The 19,296-nt window shown below is 35.3% G+C and overlaps 1 protein-coding gene across 1 annotated transcript in view; it reads left to right on the forward strand.

Annotated features, from left to right (window-relative positions):
• Positions 1–19,296, forward strand: part of LOC133522294 (guanylate cyclase 32E-like) — a 204,658-nt gene that overhangs the window by 49,420 nt on the left and 135,942 nt on the right. Inside the window, exons 9-13 of the mRNA XM_061857577.1 lie at positions 5,641–5,904; positions 8,363–8,500; positions 9,584–9,742; positions 10,003–10,141; positions 16,384–16,575. Of these exons, the coding sequence (XP_061713561.1) occupies positions 5,641–5,904; positions 8,363–8,500; positions 9,584–9,742; positions 10,003–10,141; positions 16,384–16,575 (892 nt within the window). The remainder of the gene's footprint in view (positions 1–5,640; positions 5,905–8,362; positions 8,501–9,583; positions 9,743–10,002; positions 10,142–16,383; positions 16,576–19,296) is intronic.

Consider the following 19,296-nt stretch of genomic DNA (forward strand, 5'->3'; position numbering starts at 1 on the left):
ATCAAACGTAGCCAAACTCAGCCGGAACAAACGGTATTAAGAAAATTGCTTAGGTACCTACTAAACAGATCACTCCCTTTGGTGAGGCCTCTTTTTTTCACAACACTAGAATTAAAATTCGCATTCACAAGTTTTTTGCAAAAATCGTGAAGCGTCTCAATTATTTCCCATAAAGTTTTAAGTCATGATGTATTGTTTGTCCGCATTTCCTTAGTCATATTTTGCTTTTTCTCGGAAATGCGTAACTTTTCAGGATTGCCATTAAACAAACCTTTATGACCAATGATAATCCGACAATCATTACATTTTGACTTTCTATAATTATGTCAAACAAAGGGTCTGGTTGACGTGACTGGTGGCTTCCTCGCACAATGTGATGTATTGCGATACAACGAGGAAACGCCGGCAGTATTCTTAGTACAATGCCTCAAGCGCCTATTTTAGATTTAAGCTAGTTATAGTAATCCATTATGTATATTATTATTGTAATTAAATTACAATTCAAATTCGCATTATGTCGAGATGCCAACTTCATGATCCTCAGGACGAATCCAGACTTTACTCATACACACCTACTTTACGATGTGATCGACCAATCATATAGCAATGTTCCGCACCACAGCCAATGTGAAGATCGCCTTAGATATCAATGAACGCTGTTGTGGTCACTGGCCTTGCTTACTCGTGCCATGCTCGGTGCCTGTGACTAAAAAGGTCTGAAAGGACGCCCCATGTTAAATAATGTTCACGGTAGGACGTTGAGATGCCTGCAGATGAATACAAAGGATGTATTTAGAGCTAGATTGCGTATCAAATAAAGCTAAGATTCGCCACTTTCATACGGAAAAGGGACTGACCTTTGTTTTGTATAATACATCTTGGTTGGGCGTCGTTAAGCACAAAATCGGCCAAGTGCGTGTCAGACTCGCGCACCAAGTGTGTAACATATTAATATTTTTCTTCATCACACTCGTTCGTAACAAGTGTTATATTACACGTAGGCGATACGGTCCGTAAATCCTAAATTTCGATCTAGGGCTGTAAGGTTTTTTCATCACACTTGCAAGACGATGCGGTCCGTAAATCCTACATTTCGAACTAGGGCTAAGTTTTATTTGTATCCCTTTTTCCTCACATGATGAAAAGTATTGTGTGTGCAAGCTACGGGCGGTATAGAAATTACGAACATGTGTTAATTAAGCCCTCGTACACCTTCAACTTCTTGATAAATTCTTGTTTACCGGCCTTAATACACCATTAATTTCTTTGAGTTGTTTAGTATGTGTGTGTAGTAATTAGAGAAAATTTTGTAGGTAAGGAGTGGTTCAGACAAAAGTAGCAGCACATTATGCGGATTTTTCATTTCATTTAGTGATAATTTTTAAGTAGAGCATTTTTGTAGTATCTGTAAATACTATTCTATGCAATGAAATACAATCGTATTTAAAATAAAAGGGCGAATTGAAGTTTTAGCCTTTTATATTACATGTCTCCTAAGACTTTTTGAACAGCGTCTTTTGAGAGAATTTATTATTTTGACTTATGTTCGATATTGCACTTTTTTTATTTGATTTCACTTTGAGGTAGTTACATGCAATTACCATTTTTGTGTATTTGCGATTTTTACAGAAATTTGGCTCCCATAGAAAAACCTCTGTCAGAGGTTAGATTGGCGAGACTTCCTGACTACCGAAGATGAACTCCAGTTTATTGGTATAATTTACTCGTAAGATGATATTCCTAAAAACATACAAATAGTTGTGAAAATTGAAATTCAAGTGTGGCATTGCGAAAAACGGCAGGTGAAGATTGTCAAATTGTGTTGTACAAAAGGTTACGAAGTACATTGCAATAAAAATGTGAAAACTCAAATAAGCTGATATTTCTCAATATGATTTTATTGTTATATAGTATTTTATCTACAGATTACTAAAAAAAACTGCTACATAATTAGTAAAAAATAAAAATATATACTAGATAATTCACTGCCACTTTTTACTGAACCACTCCTTATGTGTAGTTTTTTTTTTTTGTGTTAACTTTGCCCCCTCGATAAACAGTACAATGTTTTAATCAGAATAGTGGAGTGAAAGTATCTCTAGGTACTACATTTTAAGGTGTCTATCTATTAAGGGCCCTAGATTTAGAGAACAAAGTTTTTGAAAAATCGCAGCGCTATTTTAGACAATACGGTTGGCAAAAATTTAATTAGCAATCTCCTCTCCCTAGTAACTTCATCGATTTGAATCCTGATTCGCTCGACAGAAAAAAATACGAACATAGGTCTAAAACGCGATATAAAAATACATATTTTTTGCACAAAACCTAAAAATCTGAAAATGGCTTCAAAAATTAGTTTGAACTCATCGATTTTTTTTAACTCACAAAAAATTAAATTCAAAAACGATATCCATATTCCCTGCACGCACAGCCATCCTGCTCACACTTACGGTCAGTGACAGTCTGAGAATAACCTACACCTACGGGATGTTAAGCTTAGCTACCCGTTGGCGGACAGACAGACAGACGGACATCAGAGCTTACCTGAGGGCCACGGAACGCACGCTCGACGCTGACGCCGCCCACCGTACATTTTCATATATTCTTCGGTTTAACTAATTTATGACACTCGAAGCGAACGTTTCATCACCGAGGCGTTAATGGTCAGGATTTAATTTGTTACCCTCCGGGTTCAAAACCCTGATAATGAACGTTTATTACGTTTAAATATAGCGCGTCAGCCATACATATAGTCGTTCAATTTGAAGCTGGCCCCGAGCGGCTAATCTTTTGTCTATTGTTAACTAAAACCACGCGTGCCACCTGCAAAAAAGGGTTGTATAATTCTAATTGGCACCTGAGCGCGGGCTACTCCAACGCTCAAAAAACCAGTGTAGGTGCGCTCTCCGATAACGCGCCTTTGTTCCGCATATCTAGGACACATTTTAGACTGGTTCGGCAGCGTTCGACTCGCCGGCACTCAGTAACCGTATATGGACCACACAAGAAATCGCAAATTATTATTCCATTTGTTCGTTTTGAATCTTATTTCAATTACCATAGGAGTTGTAATTCAATAACCGGTTAAAGTGACCGGGCCCTTTTTTTGCAGGTAGTGGCACGCGCGGTTTTAGTTAATAATAGACAAAGGATAAGCCGCTCGGGGCCAGCTACAAATCTAACGACAATACAATGAATGAACTTGCGCGTAAAGGATGATTATTGTTAATTATAATAGAATTAAGTAGTACCTAAGCTAAAGCTGGGTAAAGAGGGGTAACAATTATTTAGGGACTCACCTCTCAATGACCGTAAGGGCGTTTGAATTTTAGCTTATTGTCAGCTTTAAAAAATAGTAATCGCTGAGTTCCCTAAAAAATAAAATTGCGCATTTTCAAAAGCAATTTTCATATTTTTCGCTTTTGTGCATAAAATGTTACAAATTGTTCAAATGTGTTTTAGACCTATGTTCGTGAATTTTTTCTATCAACCGAAAGTCAAAAATAACTGAAGTCCTGGAAAAATCCTCAAAATTAATTATAATTCTTTTGGCAACCTTATTGTTATCTAAAAAAGTGGTAAGATTTTTCAAAAATCCCCGCTCTCTGAAACCAATTTGAGAGAAGAAAATGGTGCTTTTTTGCGCAAATTAACTTGCCTTTGAAACGTTCGTCGAACCATGATATTCAAAAATATGAAAACTGACCAAGAGCATGTCGGGACATGCTCAGTTTCCGTAGTTACCCGTCTATCAAAATAGAGTTTTTTGACTCATAAACGGTGTAACAGATCAGATTCGCTATAGTGTGTTTTAAGTCTTTGCTAAGCTTTTTTTGCTACGATTTTCTTTTCATATTTTTGGGCCCATAGTTCAAAAGTTAAAAGGGGGTAGGCGGGGGGGGGGGGGGCACTTTTTGGGTTGGAGCGATAAAATAATTCATCCCCACTTTCCGTGAACGGTAGCAAGCCTAAAACAATTTATTTACTTGTTTTTATTGTACGACGTAACTAATTTATACATACATGCCAAATTTCAGATTTCTCAGACCGACGGTCATAGCGAACTATGTATAAGGGTTCCTAGTTAGTCAACTAAATAAATACCCGATGGAACCCTAAAAACCCGACGAATACCGCGAGACATAACTAAAACACCCGTATACTTTTGAGTGAGTATATTCTTGATCATGTTTAAAGAGTAAAATGTCCTATAAACTTTTTTGGAATTAGCCTAATTTCAGAGTTAAAGCCACTTAAAAAAAAACATATTTTTATTGTTACTTAGTGCAAAACAACTTTTTGATGGTGATGTTGCCACTATGGGCACATTGGGACCTAGACCAAATATCCTTATTGATAGATGTCAAAAAGTGATTTATAAGTAACACTTTGCAAAAAATAGGTTTTACAAAAAAAAAATCAAATTATTTTTGTAAAAAATTCATGGATATACATAACATAAATCATACAATAACGCCTATGTTCTTTACTGATGTTTAGGTAAAACAAAAAAATAGTTGACTGAGTCTTTATTCGGAGACTCGAGTTCTTTCGAGTTGCACTTAAAAAGACTCAATAAGGGACTCGACTCGGGACTTAAATGAGTCTGAAGTTTTTTAAGCTCTGAGTGTCGTTAAAACAAATCGAGTTCTTCAATTAAACTTTGAAGGCTCGAGTTCCTACCAACACTGGTCCTCGTGGGCACCATGTATAACAGATACACGTGTTAACAGCGGTATCCTATCGTAAACTGATAAACAAGTTGGCAAATTAAACATTCATTAAAAAATATATCGAAGTTGTGACGGGTAAAGTAAATATTGATTGATAAAAGCTACAGGCCCAGATATGTGCATAGCAAATCGAAGTCAATCAAATATAACGGCCGTTCCCGGGACAATTTTTGTGTTAAGCTACGGTAATAAAAATCGCTAATGTTTCTATTCCTCATGGATGTATGTTATGTGTGTGTAGTAGTTTACAGTTTATAAAATGCGGCCTTAGCAATATTTTTTCTATTTATATATTTTTTCACTACACCAGCTCGCCAATTCTCTCTTTGTTCTTTAATTCATATTTTCCTATCAGGTGTTATAACACCGATTTTTTTCTACTGGCTAAAACATATATCGAAAAATCATAAAAATCTAAATTTAAGTGTTAGGTTTATATATAGAATAGAATAGAATAGAATATTTTTTTATTCGTAGACACAAACAAGACACATTAAATTACATGATATAACAAAAACAAAGGAAGTATAAAGTGCCACGAAATGGCCTCATCTCAGCATGTTGCTGGTGGCTTCCAGCGCTGATCTTCCGATGAGACCATCAAGTGAGAAAAATCACGAAGAAGAAATATATGTTAAATACTGATAAAAAAAATATTTACTAGAATGGTAAAGTCATTTTCATTTCTCATGCTCTGAAAGTGAGTCGTCGTTGTTCTAAAAATACATATATATTTTACTTTCCTTGTATTTGTAATGAGAAGTAGAGTGTTTAACTCGGGTGAAAGGCACCATTTCAGTCTCAGGCCATTGGGTATTTACTTATAGAATCCGTCTAAGCTCCGACTTGAATAGACGAAAGTGAAGGAGTGTAAAACAAATAACTGTTAGTCGTTGTTTATTTTAAGGAATTGGTGGGAGCCAACAAAATCGTTTGGCTGAACGGACAGCCGCCGGCAGCCGAGCCGCCCTGCGGCTTCGACAGATCGAAGTGCTCCCTCCCTCACGACCCGGGTGTACTAGCGGCCATCATCGCGGTTGCTGCTGCAGCCATACTTGCGCTCGCGCTGCTGCTAAGGCATTACAGATACGAACAGAAGCTGGCCAGTGTGCTTTGGAGAATCGAGGCGAAGGACCTGACGTTTATAATGGCGTGCAATGATGGGGATAAGGTGAGTTCACGTTCGTAATTCTGGCGCCCGGCTTCCTGTTGAGCGATATCTACATTATGAAATATAGATAAAATTAAAAACCATCTAAAGGGACCACATCACTGCTTCAAGATGCACTGACCCACCGTAAACGCAGTGACATGACTCTGTCACCGCGCCATGTCCATTAGAACACTTTGTAATCGCATTTTGCGGTTTTGACACAGTCAGGAGACTGACTTCTTGGCTCAGGAGCCAGGTGTGTACAAATATCTGTTTACTGTGCGTTAGCATTTGAGCAGCGGTGTGGACGATCCTTTGTACGTCAGATCAATCTTATATTTCAGGGGTATACTTATCACAATTTATTAACAAATCTCTTTTTTATGTAATATTATGTAAACGTATACAAAATATACCTTTATGTCCAATGCCAAAAAAATAATATTTATCCGTCCATGCCATTTTATTTTTAGAAATCAATCTGTAACAAAAAGTTCGCAAACAAACAAAGAAGAAGATCTACATCTCGTTATTTGATCAGTTTCAAGTCGGTATATACCTATTTTTATATTTTAAATATTGAATTTCTCGCAGACAGTTTTGCAAAGAAATAACTATATCTAGTAAGGACCTTTGAAGAAAAATAAATTGTGTTTTGATGCATAGTTAAACATCAGCGAGTTGTAACATAAATAAAGGACAATGAGAAAAATACCAGAAAATAAATACATTTAAAATAAATTACTTTATTAATTTAAATTTTAAATAAAAATGGATATTAATTGCTCAAATCGCTTGCAAATTCATTCGCATAGGCGTCTCTATCGCACTAATACTTGTGCGGATAAGTCTGAGCGAAATGAAAGCGCGCATGACAGCTAACTGATATGATTCCAATATCATTCTGATATTGGTTTGATGTCAGTGTACGTTCGAATTGGCCTGTGAGCCAATGGCGCTAGTCGTCTTGCAGAATTGTAAAAATGGCAACTGTCACGTATTACTGCGGTAAACTCGCCAGATATGTCATTTTGTCCATGAATATTATTTCGTCTGTATTTTCCCTACCAGTACTGCATATGTGGCAACTTCAGATTACTCTAGTTGTTTATTAGCCGAACAACCTGTGAGTAAAACGTCAAAAATAAGAATTTATTCTCCAACAGTGATTTACTAAGCTTCAAGTAATCAGGATTTCAGAAATTAACTTGAACAAGGTAATTTCAAAGCAAGTCTTGTCGGATGTTCTTGAAGCCGTTCACCGCTACAACACGGGCCTTAAGGAAGGATTAAGTATATTTAGAAGAAATTGTTTATGATTCTGTTAACAGATTAAATTTAAATATGTTCAAAGTGTACTAACTTATTCGATTAAAGGAATAAGTATATTTATAAGAAAATGTTTATGATTCTGTTAGCAGATTAAATTTAAATATGTTCAAAGTGTAGTAACTTATGCGATTATTATCTGGGGAAATACTGTAGATGTAAACCGGGTATTAATTTTACAAAACGGTCGAGTAGAATAATGTGCGGGGTAAATTGGCGCACATCTGCAAGGACCTACTTTGTGAAGCTTGAGGTAATGACGGTCATATCATTGTTTATATACAACTCTGTGTTAGAAATTTCGTCGTTCGGGTTGTCACAATTATAATACAAGGAACAGTGGCAAACTAATACTTCCATCACTTAGATTAAAAAAGTGTCAAAAACAGGGAATTTTCATAAAAATAAAGCTTTATTTAATAAACTGCCCACAAATGTCACAGATTTACCTTATAATTTATTCAAAAACACGGTTAGACTTTTCCAAAACCATGCCTTCTATTCGATTACTGAATATTTATCATTACACAATATTTTAATTGACGCAAATTGTAAATCGATTTTTAATATTATTAAGCGTATTTACTTCGTATAGTAAATTCATAGTGTATAATATTGGGAAATGTTGACTTACTATGTAATAATCATGTTACATTATTGTTAATAAATAAACTAAACTAAACTAAATAGGCAGGTGCAGCTGCTTGTGAACCGTTGTATTAAAAGGCACCATAAAAAAAGTATAATAACAATGTAGCCAAAAACTGAGATCAAACCCCGTATTTTAATACTTAGGTTAGTTTATCATTGAGTCTTACTCGACGTCAAAACTATTGTGGCACGTGAATTATATAATCTATAGGCCCGAATTGAACTTTAAGATACGGCAAACATTTGCTAAAGATACGTTTCTTCAAACGAAAACATCACTTTTGTCATTGACATATCCAATCCATATCGTATCTTTCAGAAACTTTAATGTATCTTAAAGTCGAATCGGGTCGGACATTTTTCCAACTTTAAAAGAGGAATTCTTTTCGAAAAACAAACACCAGTCAGTTAAAGTTTCATAAACATTTTGTGTGTTCAGAGTATTTTCATTAAATTATTTCATGACTGAAGACCCCTAATGAAAGTAACTTCCCAGACGTTAAACCCTCAAGACAACGAAGCGAGACGAGCGCACACGACCATCGCTATGTACAGAAGCAACATAGTGGCTGTCAAGAGGCTGCAGAAGAAGAGTATCGACGTTACTCGAGCTATTAAGAAGGAGTTAAAACAGGTGAGGGTGAGATACCTACATTTTATAAACCTTTAGAATATAGAGTTCGATTCCTTCAACACTTGATATTTATATGTCGAAGAACGGCTGAATTGTGCCATTTATCGCCCACGATTCCCGGCATATAAATATAATTTTGTCATAAAATTTTGTTTTTTTGACATCCACGTGTACAACTCAGAACGTGTACAACTCAGAAAAAAAAGAAATAATGAATTTGTAAGACATTTTTATATTGTTTGGTTCTCAATAAGTATCTTGAAAAGCTTAGGGTGGACGTCTTAGTACGTAACGAAAATCATCACTCAAATCTGTGTGTGATCTGTTTAATATATAACTTTTATGCTGCGAATTAAGTGGTAGTGGTTCCTTTGTTAGTTTTGTAAAATGCATAGGTATGCATATGTTACCTATACAGTTTACATTCATTCTAAAAAACTCGACCATTTTTGCTATTGTATGCCGTGTTGTAACTTACCATGAATGTGTGACAGAGGTTGTTATAAAAGCTGTTATTCCATGTCCACTAGTTTATTAATTTGTGATAATTTATATCATGAACATTTTTGCAACTTATAAAAGCTAGTGAACCAGCTAAGCTAGTTAGAAGCTAGTAACCAATGTGTATATCAGGGTAGGTAAACACATTATTCCCTAACTAAACATTTCCTTACGGAGATAGAGCTCAAAATATGTATAATTAGTTCAAAGGTAGATTGTGGTTGACATTTTATTGTCTACCTTATCACGAACAAAATAAAGTCAATATTTAAATCTCAATAAGGTCAAAACTAAAATTTATTAAAACTATCCCTCAAAGACAAACTTTATGAGATCTCTGTATAGACGCGTCATAACAAAGGACCTTTGTGGATTCTACCAAACTATTTTTTCTAGCGCGAACAGACTAAGTCCTTCTAAATCCTACCGTACATCGCTGGTCGAACAAATAAACATTGACCTAGTACCATTGTAAATTACTCAGCAAACTGTCAGTGATAATTGTTAACTTGGTGAAACAGGCGCCTGATAGGTAGTTGTTAGTTATTATCCCCAAAAATCTAAGCACAATATTTTCTCCAGATTCGCGAACTTCGTCACGAAAATATCAACGCGTTCGTCGGTGTTTGCGTGGAAGCCGGTTCCACGTGCATCGTGTCGGCTTACTGCTCCCGCGGCTCACTGGCCAGGGTGCTGGCTGACCGTGACCTGCACCTGGATGACATGTTCGTGGCCAGCCTGGTTAGTTGTCACAACTCTGTAATTTAGGTCATCGGTGTTTGCGTGGCATCCGATTCCACGTGCATCGTTTCCGGTTACTGCTCCCGTGGCTCACCGGCCAGGGTGCTGGCGGACAGCGACCTGCACCTGGACGACACGATCGTGGCCAGATTGGTTAGTTGTCAGTTCTCACAACTCTGTCATTTAAAACTGTATGAATCTCTCCCAAAACTATCTTCCTTGTACATATATTTATGCACATTTTTTTCTGTTTGCACTAGGTGGCGGATCTGCTACGGGGACTAACGTACCTGCACGATTCAGCACTCGTCTCGCATGGGAACCTCACGAGTAGCAACTGCCTTGTAGACAGCCGATGGGTACTGCAGATTGCCGACTATGGACTGCATAATCTCAAGTGTAAGTCTGCTGACGGACACAATTTCAGGACTGTCATAACTGCACAACTCGGTGCCTGTGTAATACGGGAGCCTTACGACCAGCAATTGCCTTGTGGCGTCTCGTGGACTGCAATTGTGTGCTACAAATTGCCAACTATTATTGTATTTATTTATTTATTATTAACATAAAAAGTTACATCTTAAACAGATACGGAGTCCCACAAAACAGTTTACACGTTTTGACTGTGGGATCGTGTAGTCTCTACTCTCTTATATTTATATTTTAATAAAATTCGTATCTACATCTATAGGTGTAATAATAATTACTTACTTTATGCAGTTTGCAAGGTAACTACGCAGCTTCTTACTAAACTTATCTTTATTGGCTTCCTGTCTGATATCAGAGGGCAGGCTGTTAAGTATATAGATGTATTTAATCTAAAAAGTGTATTTTCCTCTTAAGCCGCTTTAAGAATAAATGATACTGGTGGCATATTTTTAAAAGTAATTCTATTACAGTTTTTTCATGTCCGCCTACACGTCCGTATGTTTATTGGTATAAAAATATTGTAAGTGCTGTAAAAATCACTCGAGTTTTACGTGCCCTCTTTTATACGCCGACTCATTCGGACACACAATTGGCCTGTTTTTGTCTTGCACGAGGATCCATGGTAGGTATACGTGTATGTCGTATATTAAATCCTAAGTTGGGTTGAGGTAAAACTCAAAGAAGTACAAAATTTCAAACAACAACTTTTGCGTGAAATATATACCGAAATTCCGTAGCTACTGATACGAGAAGGTATGGTGTAAGTTACGTGTTCCTTATTTACAGTTAGTCATTCAATCATGAAGAACAGGGGATACATTTAACTGTGTCGGCAATTCAGTTAATAATACATAACATGCTCCCACCTGAGAGCGGTGACGTGGCTTAGTAAAGTGACCGTGAACATGAAACAATGTCGTGTAAAGTTTGAATTTCTTCTCAGATGTATGCAGGTTTCCTCACGATGTTTTCCTTCACCGAAAAGCTAGTGGTAAATATCAAATGATATTTCGTACATAACGCCGTGTGCCTGCTATACGGCCACAATTCAAAAATTTTAATTTTCTGGATTATTGCAGATTCGTATTCAAAATTGTTCAATTTACGACCTTATTTCGAGAGCCATAGCAGAAAAGGTCTTTAAGAGCCTTTTTCTCACAAGTGGCCTTATGGATTTGACCATAAATTGACAGAAGATTCCCTGCAATACAGCCACTTGCCTGCTCCCGCGGCGTTCCCACGTGAACCTGACGGCCCTTTTGAGTTGTGGCTATATAGCACACGTTATAACTGAAGCTTTTGAGTTGCGTCCTAGAAAATAATAATTAGTTTAGTGATAATTACGATGAATCACTATAAATATAAAAGAAACAAACGGCAATTGGTTGTGTCACAGCAGTAAGTATTACACTTATTATTACAAAATTACCAGCTCGCCACCAAAACTACCACAACGCAACAAAATGATTAAGCAAATCTCAACTTTGTTTTCTTACAAGTGCGGTTCAATATGGCTCATCAGTGAGGGTCGTGAGCCTAATTCATATTTTTACCCGTCTGAAGAAAGATAAGCATTGAGCATGTTTTCGAAGAGTGTGTATGTATTTAACTAACATTTTATTGTATATAATATTATGTGTGTCTAATTCTATAGCACGCTTTACTGCCAATAATATGCAACGGATTTTATTGTGTGAGGTAAATTACTAACTGTGTTCGGGATGGTGTCATAATATTGGAATTTTGTTAAATATTATAATAACTGCTTTTATTTTGGGGACTTTGGCGCCAAAAATTAAATCACGTGGAAAGTCGTTACTTTGATATGTTTACATTTTACTATTTACTTATTTGATAATGGTAAAGACATTTTCGTGGTAATGACTGTGTTTAGTGTTTTTTTCGGTGTGTGTCCTAGCTATTCAATTTATTTCAATTAAAATGCTTTTATGAAGAATGATAGAAACTAGATATAGCTATGTTTTATATGCTTGCTAGTTTTAGATCTAAAATTTCGAGGACTACGAGTAGATCTGCTAACACACGTAATGCCACCTCGGACAGTCTCTCTCGTGTGACACCTTTGTCAAAAGCGAAGGATTCACCAGAAAACAGAAGTTTTTCCTATCTTGATTATGACCTAATGAAAGACATGTTCAAAGGACGTGGAAGACTATTATTGGACGCTGCTCGAGCCCTACAAGATTCACCACCAACTACCTATAAGCGATTTTAATTATTCCGAAAGTCACTCGCAATATACACAACGCATTGATGAACTATTACAGACTGATTATTACATACGTTGCTTCTACTAAAGTAACGAAGAAAAAATATTTTGTATAACAACGCTTTTTTTATTAGTGCTAAGTTGTGATACATTGGGACATTCGTTATTTCTTGAACTGATTACCTATGATTAAGTTTAGTGTCCAGTAGTTACGTGTTATTCTTGTGTATTGTGTATTGGCCTTTTAAAGGAAAATATACAGCAATTTACTACCTTTGTATTTTGTAAGTCTACTTAAAGAAGACTGATTATTACATACGTTGATTCTACTAAAGTAACGAAAACAAAATATTTTGTATAACAACGCTTTTTTATTAGTGCTAAGTTGAAATACATTGTGATATTCGTTATTTCTTGAACTGATTACTTATAAGAAGTTATCTACTTGTAAGAATTAACTTACTGAATACATTACAATAAATAAATTCCCTGCAATGTTCTTAAAGATGTTGATTTCACAAATTAGCAAGGAACAGTATTGTGTTTTGATTTCTTATTTTATAATATAGTAGGTATTCTAAATACTTTTTATTATTTTGAATGTTTTAAAAAAGAAGTTACAAAGTTTTATTTGTTCACATTTTATAAAGAACCTTTTAAACAATTAATATTATTTGGTAATGCCATGGTATAATGTTGCTGATTATACTCGTAAGCTAGTTACACATATTATCGCGTACAGTGATCTTGTTCCTATCAAAGTTGATAAAATAAAGGGATTTTAACTATTTTGGTGTTTTTATTTATATTTGCATGGTAACCTTTATCCAATAATTTTGTGTTTAAATTTGGCCGCATCCCAAAATCTTTAAAAAACGTTTCTGCAATACGGCCACAACTCTAAATACCTGTCTTTCGGGCCTTGTGTCTTAAAAAATATACATTTTCTTTTAAAAGTGGCGTGGTCATAAGGAGGGTTATATCATTCCGAGTAAAAAAAGCTAAATTTTAAATTCATAGACCTAAAACTAAAGGAGTAAGATCCTATTAAACACCCTGAACTATACTCTCACAACTTTGAGACGCGATATCTCGAAAAAACGGTTTTTTGAGATGTGGCAGTGTAGCAGGCACACGGCGATAAGTTCCGAAAAACTCATTGGTACGAGCCAGGATTTGAACCCGCGACCTCCGGATTGAAAGTCGGACGTCATATCCACTCGGCCACCACCGCCGTCTTCTACCCACTTTTCGCTTTAGGGTAGAAATCCACCCTATAATAAATTTTGTGTTTTACCAAAAGCTGTGTTTTTCTTAATTTAAAGCAATAAAAACCATGCTACGTTTAATGCGGGCCACGCATAATGAAGCGTTCCATACCTTCATACAATAAAAAATACGACAATAAAAAGAGCAAATCTTCGCGACACCTAGGTATGTCGTTATAATAAGATGATCAGTTAAAAAAAAAAAGATTAATGTCTCAACCGTTCACATTCAGAATAATTTTCTTGGAAAGTCTGTATTAAGCTTTATTTTCACAGATTTTCAAAATTTGGTTTCGTGTGTTACCTATTATAATATTAAGACCGTAACTGTACTGTTTGGTTAGAATAATCGATTTGATACGATACCTTTTCAAGAATCTGCTCTTATATTCTTTTCTTTTCAAATAACGGAATTACATTATAATTTTTTAGGTACACTGTATATCCAGTAATCTTTTATTGAATAACCCTACCTATTAAGTGAGAGTCAGAATGGCGGGTGTACCTAAATAAAAATAAAAAAAAGCTTACCATATTTTTGTACCTAATATGTACTATTTAGCACCTCTATTAAAAAAAATTACCTCGCGGTACTTAAAGTTATCACCAAAAAACAGTACACCCGCCAATCTGACAGTCAGAATGGTGGGTGTACTTTATTATTATTACGCTATAATCCCGCGATTATTGATAAATTTTATAAAAACTAAATTTTTGTACTTTCATATCCCAGTATAATATGAGCCAATTCATTTGTGGTTTTCAAGTTTTACTCATTTTACATTTTGCTTGCTACTACACTTTTGCAGGCGCTATAATTTTTCACCTTATGGATTTCATTTTTAAGAAAAAACGCTACGGTACAATTGTTTTTATAACGCCAGGTATTAGTACCTTCAACGTTTAATCTGATCGGTTAACTTAGGTCTGTAGATATTACGGTCTACATAATTTAAGACATAATTTTCTGATTGTCAGAATGGCGGGTTTACTGTTTTTTGGTGATAACTTTAAGTACCGTGAGGCAGAAGTTTTTTTAATGGAGGTACTAAATTAAATAGTACAAATTAGGTAAGTTTTATTTTTTTTTTATTTAGGTACACCCGCCATTCTGACTCTCACCCTATTTACTCTGTTAAGGAATTTAATTTACGGATTTCACTTTTGCTTATAATTATTATTTTTTGTTATAATTTTTTTACAGATTACTGACATATTTTTGTTATAAATTTTTTACATGAGTATATTAAGTAGGTTATTTCTTTTTATAATGAAATATTGACATATACCTGTTTCATAGGTATTTATATTCGTTGTGAATTTTATTATACCCTGATGATCCTTTTTAGGAGATATATTTTATTATTTTATGGTTTTTATGGATTATTCTTGTATGTTAGTTTCTGACGATCGCTTCTAATTTTGGCTTAGGCAAATTTGTATTGAAATGTATATAATGAAATAAAATAATCTTATCTAATCTAATCCAAATAAATTCTAAAGGAAGCTAATTAAGTAAACAGGAGCAACTTCATAATCATGTTAACAACATCAAATGCTTCAATTCGCGCGTTGTGTCAAGCTCTTGATGAATTCACCAGTACCTAACGTTTAAATATCAACCTTAAGGCTATTTGCTTAAGATATACAATTATTTGAGAAAAACAAAGTAAAAGGGGCTTTAATTAAACGTTTGATCTCATGATAGATGGCTTTTAAATGATTTCCGGTGATTGATGAGATTGAACTTTAATTTTATGACCTTGAACTTGTATTTGCTCGCTCTGTTACATAAAGTGAGGTTCAATAGAAGTTGCATTTTACTTTAATTTCTTCGTAATCTCGCACTTGTGGACAATCATGATTTTATCAACATTGTACACGGTGTTGTTTAGACTCCATTATCGGGGTATGGCTAAATACATTTAAGGAAACTGAATTTTGTTGTCCTAAGGCACCCCAAAGGTGCAAAGGGCCTTCAGAAGCTCGCGCCACGACTTCCTATCTTCAGCTCGCCTTCTGGCATCGCTCAAGCTCAACCCGACCGCTCGTAGCAGTCGTAGCTCTCTTAGGACGGACCGTTGCCAAGAGTGTACAGGGCGCCCGGAGCCCCGGCTTCCGACCGGCGGTTAATCGCAAAATAACCTGGAAACTGAATGACATAGATTATATATATGATTTTTTTGCTTATTTTATATTTTGTAAAAAGTAATTAATAATGTTGTTGTAACACGGACATTATATTTAAATCCACCAAACAATTGAATACTATGACATTTCGAATATCAATCATCCGAGATACTTGCGTTTAGTAGCAAATGCATGAATTCATAGGTAAATAATCAATCTAAACAGGCCCTAATGCAAGTGTACACGCTTTCAGATAAAAATAAATCATTGATTAACTCCAAAATGGAGTTAATTAGAGTACTAGTTTATTTGAGAAAGTTATTTAATTTAAGCTCAGGAGTGCACCCTTGAAATTAACGGACTTCAGAAACAAATATATGTATACTTAAAACTTTGATTTATATCAATAATTACTTTAAAATATGACTTAATTATTAATATTTCAATTAAAACAACTGTCATAAATCTTTAAGGTTACAAGAATTGTGATTTAAAAGTTCTTAGAAATAGGGGTCAAAAACAAAAGACAAATTGCCGCGAAAGATCTCCCATACGAACTTTCTAGTTAAATATTTTTCCAACAGATGGCTGCGCCGACGCGGAAGACGCACTGCGCATGGAACGGCGCATGCTCTGGCGCGCGCCCGAACTGCTCCGCGATCCGAACCCCCCCTCCCGCGGCTCGCAGAAGGGGGACGTGTACTCCTTTGGTATCATTCTGTATGAGATACTGGGGAGGAACGGACCGTGGGGCGATACCAATCTGACAAATGCTGGTAAGCTTTTAATCTACTCGTCGACTTTAATGGTTGAGACATTGTTAAGACATCGTATACCGGTATACCAAACTATAATCGCATACTTTTAAAATGTATAACAACACTTTAATGACTTTATTACGAAACACTTCAGTGTAATATAATGAATTTGACCAATTAACTGTCGCCGCGGTCAAGAGGAAAAAATCATACGGTACAAAAGACATCAATGAGCCTCTTTGTCAGAAGATAATTTTGTTTAGGTTAAAAGTATTATTTTATATAATCAAGCTTTCCATCGTACGTAACTAAGGCCACATAGCAAGCTTCGTGGCCTAAACATGGTACTCTCTATTATATGACGATTGTATAAAATACTATTATATTTGCATTAAACTGCAGGCCGTAAAGCAAAATACCTCTTGATTTTTTGGCTCAGTTTTTATATGACATATATATATACAAAATGATAGTTCGACTAGCCAATTTTATACCTAGTTTATTCTATATTATGTTTTAACCATCTACTAATAAAAAGACAGATCGGCTGAACAAATTGAAGCAATCGACCTGTGTTTATTGCCTGTGATATAAAAACAAAGTTTAGTATACTTCAGAGGCTTTTTGCTTTTGAACGGCAGACGACATAATAAATACTACCAGAATACTCGCTTCTAGTCTTTTCATGTCGCTATCAAAAGATTTTACTCTCGATTTATCACATAAATATCTCTAAGTTGGTGTCGTAAGAGGCGACTAAGTTCACGAAGGAAGCCGTCATCTTACGCTTCGTCACAGGGGAGATAAGCCTCTAAGCATTGGGTTGCAACTTATCTAGGAGCAGGAAAACTCCAAAATCAAACCCGGGACGGAGTCCCCGTTAGGCGTGAGTAGGGTCCAACCTGAAATGTGCGGTAGACTCCTGCAGCCAACCTGGCTCCACACGTATTGGCTTGCCTTTCCTGTGGGTCCGGCCAGTGAGGTCGAGAGGGTGGCGCAGGTGCTGGACATCCCTGCGTTTTCCTTAACTCCGTCCCAGGCGGTGTAATGTCTCTGGACATTGCACCATCGATCGTCTGAAATAGACGCTAAGGCCAGTAGTTATCTCTAAGTAAAATGAATTTACTTATAGGTATACTAAAACTGTTTTTTTCTTTTCCCATATCTAGGTTTTTATTTCCATATAACTCTAAATTAATTTCGACATGTATATTGCTCAAAGCTTATCCCACGAAAACGATAGATTTGAAACTATGTAGAATCCAGTTGTGTTGATTCAGGTTAATAATATTGCTAGAAATGCGCATGAAAATATGCCTGACATAATACAAATTACAAAATTCTTTTTCCATATCTGGGTTTTTTATTTCCACATAACTCGAAATTAATTTCAACATGTATATTGCTCAAAGCTTATTCCACGTAAACGGTAGCTTTGAAACTATGTAGAATCCAGTTGTTGATTGAGACTAATAATACAAGGGCTGCTATTTATATATCCGGAAACCGGAATTACAATCTTCTTAAAAAAAAAAAAAAAAAAAAAACGTTTATTCACATTTCATGCCTTATAAATATTTACAATATACTTCTGCCAAACCACAGAGTGGTTTGTTGGCAGACGAAGCTCCTATAATATGCAAGCTAGGTAAGTAGTCTATTTGTTACTTATATTTTTATCTATTTAACCTCTTACCGCATGCGCAGCCCTATATGGCAGTTATAATATTCAATTCTATTGATAGCTATTAAAGTTTATTATTAAACAGATATAATACTTTTGTTTACGACATGAAGTAAGGGGTTAACGCTACAATCTGATCATACAGTATAAAAATGCAGTGCATGTATACAATTTATAGCGGTTGTATTTTACCTTTTATTTTATTTAATAGATTATTGCTAAGTTTCTTTTTAAATGTTCGTTTTGTTATCCTTTTAAATAAATAGTATATTTGACCTCCATGGTAAAATTTGAACTTTTTTAAGTACTGGCCTGCTGGCTGAAGATGCTGTCGACGCATTCAAACAACACGTTATGGAGGTACCTCAGGGGGAGTGGCAGAAGTGCTTCAAAAATTGGTTCACACGAATGCAAAAGTGCATAGATCATCAAGGGGAATACTTTGAAAAACAATAAAACCATTTTCAGCCGTGTACGTTTGTTTGTTTTTTTGTTTCCGGATATATAAGTAGCAACCCTCGTATTTCTAGAAATGCGCATGGAAATAAGTATGCCTGACAAAATACAAATACAAAATTCTTTATACCATTAAAATACACGTGGGCATGATTTAGGGGTTGGAGCTGCCCGGTAAGCAAATAATTACTTTTGTTGGGAGGCACCGCTTTTCCCTAGATTTACAACAAATTATTTGTACAAAATTTCTATTAGTACAATAACAACAATGACGAGTTAGTTTACACGTTAGATAAATATATGCTTACAATTAAGTTTAAAATTTAACAGATATATTTTATAGTAAACAACTTCAATATAAGAATTTATTTATTTATTTTAAGATTATTATAATGTAATGTTTACCCAAGTATTGGCTGTTGTATTTATAAATGTTGTTATGTATTTTTCATGTCACTATAGGATGTTACTATAATGTAGTATTGACTTGTAAAAGAGCCCCTGAGGCCTAATTGCAGAATAAATTTTTGAATTTGAATTTTAAATGCATGAATATGTTTGTGGGTGTATGAGTGTGTATGTATGTGTACAGCATTTGT

This window comes from Cydia pomonella, chromosome 10 (assembly GCF_033807575.1).
Source record: "Cydia pomonella isolate Wapato2018A chromosome 10, ilCydPomo1, whole genome shotgun sequence".
Classification (NCBI taxonomy): Eukaryota; Metazoa; Arthropoda; class Insecta; order Lepidoptera; family Tortricidae; genus Cydia; species Cydia pomonella.